This window comes from Mastomys coucha, unplaced genomic scaffold (assembly GCF_008632895.1).
Source record: "Mastomys coucha isolate ucsf_1 unplaced genomic scaffold, UCSF_Mcou_1 pScaffold4, whole genome shotgun sequence".
NCBI lineage: Eukaryota > Metazoa > Chordata > Mammalia > Rodentia > Muridae > Mastomys > Mastomys coucha.
The window spans coordinates 17,339,672-17,351,101 of record NW_022196910.1 but is presented as its reverse complement, the minus strand read 5'-3'; the positions used below and the strand labels follow the sequence as shown (position 1 = coordinate 17,351,101).

The window sequence follows — 11,430 nt, the reverse complement described above, 5'->3', positions numbered from 1 at the left end:
CACACACACACACACACACACGCACGCACGCACGCACGCACACACATATAAAGGAAAACAGGCTTTGTTCCCATGGCACTTGTTTATACGATACCTTTAGCATTAAGCCGTCAACTCGGATGTCAACATGCTCATCAGATTTTGAGCTGTCATTCAACTTGTACACAGCCATGAACTGATTAAGACTCTGTTTTAAATCCAGTAGAAACTGGTTTAACCACAGAATGCTTCTTTCATCTACAGTGAACTGTAGAGCATTCAGCTGGCTATACAGGTTGGGAGATGGAACTGTGGAGAAAAAAAAAGTGTTAAGCTCCATCAATGAATAGTTATGTTTCCATAGAAAAGATATTCTTAACAAGTTATATTCTTCCTTAATCAATATCACACATGAAGCTAGATATGTGACTAACAGCAAATGTAGACATAAGACACTTTTCTATGCTTCACTAACTGAGAAAATAGTTTAATGTAAATTAAATGAGTAAACAGGAAGTACTGTTAGATTCACAGCAAAGCAAAGTAATAAAACATCACCTTCTTAAAACACACGGTGTCAAAAGCATGGCCTGCATGGCCTGCATGGCCTGTCTGTAAAGCCCATCTATCTGTATCACACTCGCGTGCTATAAAGAGGTATGTTGAGCAGAAAGCCCAAGAGGAGGGAGCATGCACAGCCCACTCTCTTCTTTAACAAAGGCCTAGAGCAGAGCTTCTGTTGCAGCAGTAACTGAAATGTCTCAGATAATCTGTTACTATACACTCCGTTTCTTCCCACTAAACTAATGCTGATAATTACAGGTTATATCTCTTCTGTAACCACAAGTATATTAATCATAAAAACTATAGGGTTCAGAACAACTTGATGAGGTCTTTTATTCTACAAGACTAAGAATCTTGAGAAAGGACCCCAATTTTCCAGTAATACTTGATACACCAAGTGATGCTTTCCACAGTTTCTGATAACTATGGATATTCTTTCAATGTATTGGTACTGCCTCCTACAAAACCAACTCTTGTTTTTAACTGAATATAGGCTTGGCTTTTTTTTTCTTAAGCTCCTTTTTTTCCAGAGATGAGGCCTTCTCCACCATGCCTCTCCACCATGATGTTCTGTACTCCTGAAGCCTAAGGCCAATGCCGTAGGCCAAGGATGGCTAAAACCTCCGCTACTGCCCGTAAGTCATCCGTGTCAGGAGCTAAAGGCCCTGTGGTTGGAAGAACTTGAAAGACAGAAGGAGTAGACAGTGAGATGATTCACTGGGGCCTTGAGGATTAAAGTAAAATGTGGGCCTAAAGAGCAAGCTCCTTCTTCAGTCCGATCGAAATTTAGTAGGAATGGAACAAGCCATTCCAGGGGAATGGTGGATGGCCAAAGCCCATCACTGTTAACAAAAGGCAAAAGTGACATAGCATTAAGCTTACATGCAGGAACTAAGACATCCCAAAGAAATTCCAAAGCTTCTACAGCCACCAGTACAGGCATACTTCATTTTAATGATCTAAATTTGTCTAAGATCAACAACCTTCTATGCATATAAATGTCTTGATTATTAGGTAAACATGCCTAGGACATTTGTAAGGACACAGTAACTATACACACATTTATGGTTCTGGTGGCAGTTTCTGCTTGTCTTGGGTTCGGTACTGAGGGCTGAAAGCAGGCATCACAGATGCCGAGCAAGCATGCCACAGAGTTACACCTTAGCACTTAAAACAGTTCAAACTAGCTAGAAGGAAGCTCCTGGGCTCCTGATATTAAGGGAAAGGGCAGGGTCCAAATCAAATATAACAGAAGCACACGTGTTAAACACAAGATCAAGAATATTATTCTTATTTTTATGAGCTGAACTGTACACTCTACCTCATGCCTCTAAAGTGCTTCTGTTGACGTTTTAAATTTAGCACTTCAGAATGTGACTGTTTGAGACAGAGCTCTTGAAGAAATGAGGGCAAAGTGAGCCTATATGAGCAGGCCCATGACCTACATGGCTAATGGATGCACAGTAGTACAAACTTTAATCCCAGCATTAGGAGGAAGAGGCAGGAGGCCAACCCGGTCAATAGAGCAGGCCAGCCAGCCAGGGGTATGGAGTAAGACCCTGTCTCAATTTTTTTTTTAAAAAAGTCATGCAACCTAAAACTAGTCTTTACTCCAAAGAAAAAAATAATTGGAGAATGAAACATTTTAGCTAGGTACAATAACACGGAGGGATTCCAGCAAAGTCAGACGACAAGGACTAGCTGCCATGGATGGCCTGGGAGCAGCATAATGCTGTGGGAAGGAAAATGGACAGACCATGCCTGCATTTCAGGTGTGCTCTTCTGTTACTTATAAGACCATGGGAATATACTTCAACGTATCTTAACCCTACCTTCTTAGTCAGAAGAGGAGTTGAGACTCTTAATTTAACAACTCTTAAATGCACACACAGAAGAATGGTAGAAAGCAAGAAAATGAAGGATTACATGTCATCCACTTAGTGCAAATAAAGAATAGCATGATAAGATACACTTCTCTAAACTGATTTCTAAAATGCCTTATTTTATATCAAAAACAAAAACTATTTCAGGAGCGTAAAATTCCTGCTGAAACTAAAAGCCTACATTAATATGTCAACATTGGACTGGGGAGATGAGTCAGCTGCTTGTTCAGAGGACCTGGGTTTGATTCCAAGTCCCCACATGACAGCTCACAACCATCTGTAACTCCAGTACCAGGGGATCTGACACCTTCTTCTGGCATCACTGTACACTATATACAGGTGGTTCACAGACACAATGCAGGCAAAACATTCATATACATAAAATTATTATTTTTAAATAAGTAAATCAGTATTAAAGAAAACAGGCAAAGCCTTGAAAGGATGAAGACTTGAGTTCTTAGAACCCTGTAACAAAAGCTATGTATGTCCACCTGTAATCCCAGGATAGGGAGGTAGACAGACAGAGGCACAATTCCCCAGGACAGGCCAGCTTGCCTGCATGCCTAACATAAGCTTGTCTCATTTCTTGGTAAGCTAGAAACCAATGAGACATTCTGTCTCAAAAAAAACCAAACTCTGTCAAGCATGGTGGCACATGCCCTTAGTCACAGCATTTAGGAGGGAGAGATAGGTAGATCTCTGAGTTCAAGGCCAGCCTCGTCTACACAGAAAGTGTCAGGCTAGACTGGTCTACAAAGCAAGAATACCAGGATAGGCAGGACTACATAGTGAGACCCTGACTAAAAAGGCCAAAGCAAAAACAAAGCAGACAGACAAAAAAAAAAAAAAAATCAAAGTGGTCAGTGCACAAAGAATGACGTCAACCTAAAGTTGGTCTCTCACTTCTATGCATACAAACATCTGTGTACCTGCTTGTGTGTGCATACATGCACGCATGAGCACGTATAAAGATTACAATATAAGGGAAGACTTCATGGCAGATAAAGTAAAACAAAGGTGCATAATTATAATATTCAAATAAACAAATGTATAATCTTTTTAACTTTAGGAAGTCAAAGTGGCTTACAAGAACCAAGAAAAATTCTTTATAGCTAAAAAGAAACTTCAATTATTCCTTTTTTAATAAAATGGATTTTTATACATCTGACTTTGCCAATTGAATTTTATAAAAGAAAATGACCATTGTCTGCATAGCATTCATTTGTACTTCATTTAACAAATAGCTAGTAAGTACAAAAAAGCAGGATAAAAGCACAAACTGCAAATACAAAATCAATCACAAATGCCACAAGATTCCTGCCATCAAAGATGCCACAGTGGAAGAAAAAGGAACATACAAACAACTATTAACAATGTGTACAAGTGTAAGGCACAAAGGTGTACATATGAAAGGGATGTTGTAAACACAGTGATAAGGGTAAACTTTCCTGCATAAATTCATAATACCTAAAATATTCATCAAAAATTCCAATATTGAAAAAACAATCACAAAGTAAACTCTCTTACTTGGAAAATCCTTCCCATCTGGGTAGTAATATTCTGTGAATTCTATATAGATAGCTGGCATCTCTTGTGGAAGATACAGAGACTTTTTGTTGCAGGAAATCATACTTTTAGGGGAAGAACGACATTGTTCTGCTGTAGAGACCTGAGAAAACAAGTTTGCTTAAATACTGAAGGGAAAAAAAAAAACTTTCTAAAGAATTTCTGCAACCTACATACCCATCACTTTCAAGCTCTTAAAATCACCTCTGGACCAGCAAGAGGGCTCTGTGGGTGAACGGGCTTGCTGCCAAGCCTGATGGCCTGAGCTCAACCCTGAAGCCACACAGTGAATGAAGAGAACTGTCTCCTCCAAGTTGTCCTCCGACCTCTACATATATGCTGTGTTGTGTGTAGGGGTGTGGGTGTCAGCGGCACACTAAGTATATAAATAAATGTACAAAAATAATATCCAAATGAAATATCTATGAGCCATTCAGAAAACTCTATAACCAATTGGATCTTTATCAATCAAAAACCCAACTTTTACACTATCTTCAGGAAACTTACTATTTTGAGACTTTAAAATGACAGGGAAATAGTATTAAGTGTCTATTATTAGTTTATATAGATAAATAAGTGGCAGATTCAGGACACAGATTGGAATCAAGGTCAGAATGTTTCTCAGTATGTTCTTTATAATGCTTCATAGATTCTCTATTAATATGAAAGAGAGTTTTAGAGTTTGTTATACAGAAAAGAACTATGCAGGGAGATGGTGTTGTTAGTCACACATTGTGAATGTATTTAATGTCAACAAATAGTAATTTTAAAATAATGGAAAATTGTGTCAATTTTATAGAAATAATTGATGTAAATACAATCAGTATAAACAGTATAATATAAATAGTTCATTCAAAGTCATTTGACCTCTTAATTGCTTTCTAAGAGGACTTTTACTTTTAAGGTCCTAGTTTTATTTTTATTTACATATATATGTATGTACGTGTGTATATGTATATATGTGTGTGTATATATATATATATATATCAAACTATGTTTGTCAAACTGCTTATCTGTAATTATGTCAAAGTAATGTATGCACACTAGGCTGGGGATGTAACTCAGGTGGCAGAGCGCTCACTTAGCATATACAGACCTCTGAGTTCAATCTCCAGCTGGTTACTACACAACCCAGGCATGGTGACACAGGCCTGCAATCCCAGTACTTTAAAGGTGGAGTCAGGAGAAAAAGAAGTTCAAGGTCAACCAAAGCTATGAGGCTTGCCCACCTGAGAGCCATTATAGCAAAAGGAATGCACTAGTTCTCAACCAGGGAAGTTTTATCAATTTATTTATGGAGGCTAAGTTAGTAGGGTTAGAAATTGCTTTAACTGTTTCATTTGTTCAACAGATGTCTATATTCCTTTTCTATTATTATTATTCCTGTGTGTGCGCATGCCATGGCACACGTGTCAGCTGGAGTCAGTTCTCTCATTCTGTCATGTGGATCAACCAAGGCTTGAAACAGACACTTTTACCTGCTCAGCCATCTTGCAAACTCCACATACATCTATTTCTTATATGAAGCATTAGTAGAGTATATTTTCTTTTGATAATGTTTCTTCTTGAAATAATCAAATTTTCTGGTTACTTGTACAAATGGATTTAAGGCAATTTACATTGTATAATTTAAAACCCTTTTGCACATTAAAGAAACACACCTTTCTCAATATTGTCAACTTAATAAATAAAAGCATATCCATATTTTTAATTGTTAAAGTTATTAAAACTATGATGAAAATATCACTACTTTCTGTAACTTTTTACTTTTATGGTTTTTAAAATGTTTCTGGATACAGTTTCTTCACCATATACGAACAATTTGAAAGAATGAGTAATTACCCTCCATCATTTCCCTATGGTTTTATTTAAATGTTAAAATTTAAAGTCTACTTTAAAACTAGGAATGTGGTACATGCCTATAAACCCAGCACACTGGAGGTAGAGGCAGGAGTAAACACAGCTCAAGGTCTGTGTTTGCTTAGATAACCTCAAGTATTCACTGATACAAACAGCTACATAGGGCATTCAAGGCTAGCCTATGCTACAGGAACGTCTATCACAAAGAAAAACAAAGCAATCAGCAAGTAAATTAGCTACATTATATAAACAATTTGTAAAGAAAACTATTGCATGGGGATGGAGAGATGGCTCAGTGTTTAAGAGCACCGTCTGCTCTTCCAGAGGTCCTGAGTTCAATTCCCAGCAACCACATGGTAGCTTACAACCATCTGTAATGAGATCTGATGCCCTCTTCTGGTGTGTCTGAAGACAGCTACAGTGTACTCCTATAAATAAAACTTTAAAAAATTAAAAAAAAAAACAAAAACAAAAAATAAAACTATTGCACAATGGGAAAATAATCAGGGCTTTACATATACTTAAATGAAACTTTTCAGCAACACTTACCACAATAAATGCTAACACTGTATAAATGATTATAGGAATCTAAAAGTTTTTTATTTTTTATTTTTCTCTCATTCATTTCTCTGAAAGTTTTTTATTTTTAAAGACAGGTCAAATATAATGTATTGTCCCTGAAGATAGAGATAGCCTATGTTGTGTATTACAGTGATGACTGGTAAAGGATGATCACAGTACGACTGAGTGAAACAGGACATGTGAGGCAGAGTTCGTCACAGAGAAGTCCATTCACAGCAGTTAATCTAGAAGGGTTGGGCACAGCAAGAAAGGTGGTTCAGCTTCTTCCACACATACCACTGTGCTCTAAGAAAGTTGGTCTCCAAGTGCTCTGGGCTTTGCTCCTGCTCCCTAGAGATAACCAGAAACCATAACTTCCTATTCACAATGCCAACTGATAGAGTTATGAAAACCAGAAGACTGTGGGTTGGGCTGGTGACACTGGATAGTCCTCTTAGTGGCTAGATGTCGGGGAAACGCTGGGTCATCTGCCATCAGTCTACTCTAGGACAGTTCAACCACAAAAGCAATACTCCAAGTACACAGCACACACCTGCACTGTGGTGCTAGGGAGGAACCCCTTCTGAATGCTAAGGGAGCTCTCCACGCACGAGCTACATCGACAGCCTGACTTTTACTCTAGGGTTCCAGATTGTACCCTGTGCATTGTTTCTATGGCACGTTCTACTTTGTATTCTTTTTCTTTATAGTCAAAATGAACATAACAGATTGCAGTGAGACCTTGAGGCTTTTAAGCGCAGCACTAAGCTGAGTATATTTAGGTAACCCCAAGACTGTAACTGGTGAAGAAGCCTCCGCAATGACGAGAGCCTAAGCACCACTCCCTTGCCTCCAGCTTGTATCAGTCAAGATAACAAAAATCAGCAAACTGATAGTTTCTACCCCATATAATTAGATTTCATAAAATTAGTCTAGACCTTTAAAGGTAAATGGTGGTACTAGTTAAATGGGTTGCTTATACAATGAAAAGATTTAACACATACCTGATATATATTGAAATCTGCAAGTCTAACAACAACAGAACTAGACATTAGCTTAGCTTTTGATGGTGGAGATAATACTGAAGGTGTTTTAGGAGTCCCTTTCAGAGTTGAGTCTTTCTCTGTGAGAAACAAAAACTCCTTTTAGTTTATTATGAAATTACTTTTCATAGGTAATCTGCTGTGGAGAAAGCTACTAGAAACAGATGAATGTTAAATTTCTCAAACAAGGTTATACATATAGAGACAGAATGCAGGCTTTTATAATGGTTATTTTTAAAAACAAGAATCATATTTTTAATTATATTTTAAGCCAATCTCTCAGAATGTTAAAGTGAAAAATTAACAAGCCACTTAAGAATATAAATATTATAGGTGGCTATTACTATTATTGGCTCCATTTATCTTAAAAGTAGAGAGCTGGCTCAGCAGTTAAAAGCCCACAGTTCTCTTACAGAGGACCCAAGTTTGATTCCCAGCATCTATGTTAGGCAGCTCACAACTGCCTGTAACTTCAGTTCCAGGGAATCCCATGCCCTCTCTGACTCCACAGGCATTGCACTCATGTGCATAAACCCGACATAAACATACACACATGCACGTTATTAAAAAAAAGATTTAAGTGTTTCAGCATACACAACTATTAAAATTTTTAAATAATGCTTAGAAATAATATTTATAAAAATATATCCTCACCCTTCCTTTCCCTCCCCACCTCCGTCTGAATATCAGGAGCATGTCATTAGGTAAAATACCTGTTTGTGTGTGCTGGGGAGAGGCATGTGTTGGGGATTTAGGAGGTGAACCTAAATTACGGTCCTTCATAGCCTGCTTAAGCATTTCAACGTTGCATTCAAATTCATGTAACAACTCGTTAGCCCATCCATTTTTTGTTTTAGTTGCATCACTAAAATACATCCAGTGACTGCAACTATCTCCTGCAAAACAAATACGAGGACCTTTACTGCATGCATGATTTTTATTCTGTTACAGCAATGCTTTTTATAAAACAGTCATTTTTCTCAAGAGAGTCAGTTTCCTTTTCTTTTGAGACATGGCCCTGATTACAGGAGAACTCATCATACGAGGCTTAAGTCATATAAATATATATGGTATAAATATACATATGATATATACATAGAAATACATATATGTATACCATATATTCGTGTGTGTGTGTGTGTGTGTCTGTGTGTGTTTGTTCCTCTAAAAAAAAGCAAGAGCAAGACAGGAAAAGAGTATCAAAAGCAAATAGTCTAGAGCGCACACTTGGTGAGACGATGCTCAATTCGAAGCTAAAGGATCAGGCAATTTTCATTAGATGCTCAATTAACTGTCAATCATCTACTATAAACAATCTTAGAAAAATATCAAGGAAAAAATGTTTCAAAGACTTGTAAAGTGACTAGCCATAACTGAGTACATGAAACTGATAAGCTGATAGTTATAATATTTAAGGAAAAAATAAAACTTTACAATACAATTACCAATCATAAATAGTTACACATCTTGAGAGGGCAAAACAAAAATCAAGATTAGGTTTCTTTGTAGCAACTTAGAAAAGTTTTAGGTACATACAAAAGTTAAGAAGATAAAATCTGCTCTATGACTCGTCTTGCCCTCTAAAATAAAAATGATCGCCACACTTAGAAGGCCTTTCTCTCCCTTTGAGGTAATGCTTCCGAATGTGACTGATGCTCCATAGCTATTCTTCTCCTGCCTTGACACAAAGCTGGAACTAGAGGCCTGGGACAGCACAGCATCCAGCTGCCAGCTTCTGGAAACCTTACCAATGAGGACAGGAGCGGAAACACGGCCCTTCACAAGAAGCCAAGACGAACAGCACATACAGAAATGACGGCACTGACAGGGAAAGCCTGAACCCAACATTGGGACTGCTTTTTGAAGTCCTGTAATATTTTGGGTTTTCTTTTCTTTTCCTTTTGTTAAAAATTTATTTCTTTATTATATGTAACCACACTGTAGCTGTCTTCAGACGCACCAGAAGAGGGCATCAGATCTATTTAAGGATGGTTGTAAGCCACCATGTGGTTGCCGGGATTTCAACTCAAGACCTTCAGAAAAGCAGTCAGTGTTCTTAACCGCTGAGCATTCTCTCCAGCCCCCAGGTTTTTTGTTTTTGTTTTGTTTTCTTTTTCTTATTTGTATTAGTTACAAAACAAAAAGTAATATATTACCAAAATTTAAAAGATTGGTATAATGGTCAAATTACTTAATTTGGAAATAAATCATCCTATTTTAGTAGTTTTGGATATTTGGAAGACAAGAATATATAAATATTTGATGATTAAAGACCCCATTAAATCTTACTGATGAATTTAGAAAATATAGAAAAGTGGAAAAAAGTTCCAATATCATTTAAAAATTCAAACTATTGACTAATGATTTGATTTGTCACAAATAAAAAAATAAAACAAATGTCGCTATATTATAAATTTTTATAAGCTATAAAAAAATATATTTATGGTGGGTGTTACAGCAGATGCCTTTAATTCCATAACTCAGCAGGCAGATTCTCTGTGAGTTCCATGACAGAAAAGGACTACAGAGAAACCTCCTCTCAAAACAAAACAAAAATGTACTTATTATTTATTTAGATAATTTTAATTATTTCTCCCCTCCAACTCGTGTGTGTGTGTGTGTGTGTGTGAGATATGGATCAATCCCATAGCCCAAACACACTATTCAAGTTGTCAACCATTTAGTGATACCTTAACCCAAACTGATCAGTTCCTAACAACTGCGGTTTCTAATAATCTACATCTCAGTATATTTCTAAGACAATTCTATACTCTTGGTAAAATGCTTCCAGAAAAAAAAATAACAATATCCGATCTCTCTTCTTCTTAAGTTTAAAACATACAAACAATTAAATTTGAAAAAAAAATAATGGGCTATGTCATTTTAAAGGCAAGATTTGCATATTTTAAATAAATAATTATACACACCTGCTTTATGATAAGGATAATAGTCTATGGTCAGCTGTGTGAAAGAGAGTTGCATAGCACCTCCACTAATGCGCCTATTCGACTCTGGGAAGAGCAAAGGAGAAACACAAAGCAAGTATTAGAAACACTGAATTTACCATTAAAAAAGCACCACAAAACCCAGAGTCCAAGTAGCAACTATACACAGCCAATATCATCTGTTAGCCCAGTTTCCATCCGTCAGTACAACGTGGCAATACTCCATGGTCCTCATCTGGATCTGAAGCAGTCAGTGAGGTGGCTAGGCAGGAAAGAACACTGCCATGCAGCCTGGTGGCTTGAGTTCAAGCCCCAACCCCAGGGTGGAAAGACTCCCAGATGCTGTCCTCTGACCTCCATGTGTTCAGAGTTGTTTCAGAACTCAAAATGTTTTCTGTTTCGGTTATTTGAAAGTGGTATGATATGTACATAGCATATTGAATAGTTTCTGATGTAGTGCTCAGTAATAAAAAGTATTCTGCAGCAAAACCTGCCAAACAGGTAAAATAAGTGCAGTAATAGATACGTCTTGGTTAGGTTTTACCACAGATGAGTTTTCTGCAAACTGATGAATGTTTCAGAGTATTTAGAATTTCACAACAGCAGAAGTAACATGGCAGGTGGAAAGCAAAGAGAAGATTTGGGGTTTGTAAAGGAATTTATGGTCATTTTCTTTGTCTACTTTGTATCATTTGGTTTATACTTGTCATTTTCTGATGTAGTTACTGAAAGGAAAACCCAAAAACTTTAAAGCATAGTAACAAAATGTGACGGTAAAGCTAAGCGTTTTTTGTTCAGTACTTTCTAGGCTCCGTCACTCCTGCTATTAATGACTTCTCCAAAGTCCACTGGATGATGTCTTCTACACTCCTGCTTTGTCTGATAACTAGAGTAATTCTAAGTACGCAGGCCTTAAGACTTTCTTAGCTATAAGAGCTATAAGTGCCTTATACCTAAACCACAAAAAGACCCAACGAAGAAAGAAAACTTCACACCAATCTCCCTTATGACTATCGATGCAAAAATACT

General features: G+C 37.1%; 1 protein-coding gene across 3 annotated transcripts in view; it reads right to left on the bottom strand.

The window, feature by feature from the left end:
- The window catches only part of Uhrf1bp1l (UHRF1 binding protein 1 like), a 73,850-nt gene that overhangs the window by 16,076 nt on the left and 46,344 nt on the right, over window positions 1-11,430 (bottom strand). For all 3 annotated transcript variants that reach the window (XM_031348878.1, XM_031348876.1, XM_031348877.1), the window contains 5 exons: window positions 10,384-10,467; window positions 8,170-8,352; window positions 7,418-7,536; window positions 3,954-4,095; window positions 95-288 (listed from right to left, as the gene is read on the bottom strand). In XM_031348878.1, coding sequence (XP_031204738.1) covers window positions 95-288; window positions 3,954-4,095; window positions 7,418-7,536; window positions 8,170-8,352; window positions 10,384-10,467 — 722 coding nt within the window. The remainder of the gene's footprint in view (window positions 1-94; window positions 289-3,953; window positions 4,096-7,417; window positions 7,537-8,169; window positions 8,353-10,383; window positions 10,468-11,430) is intronic.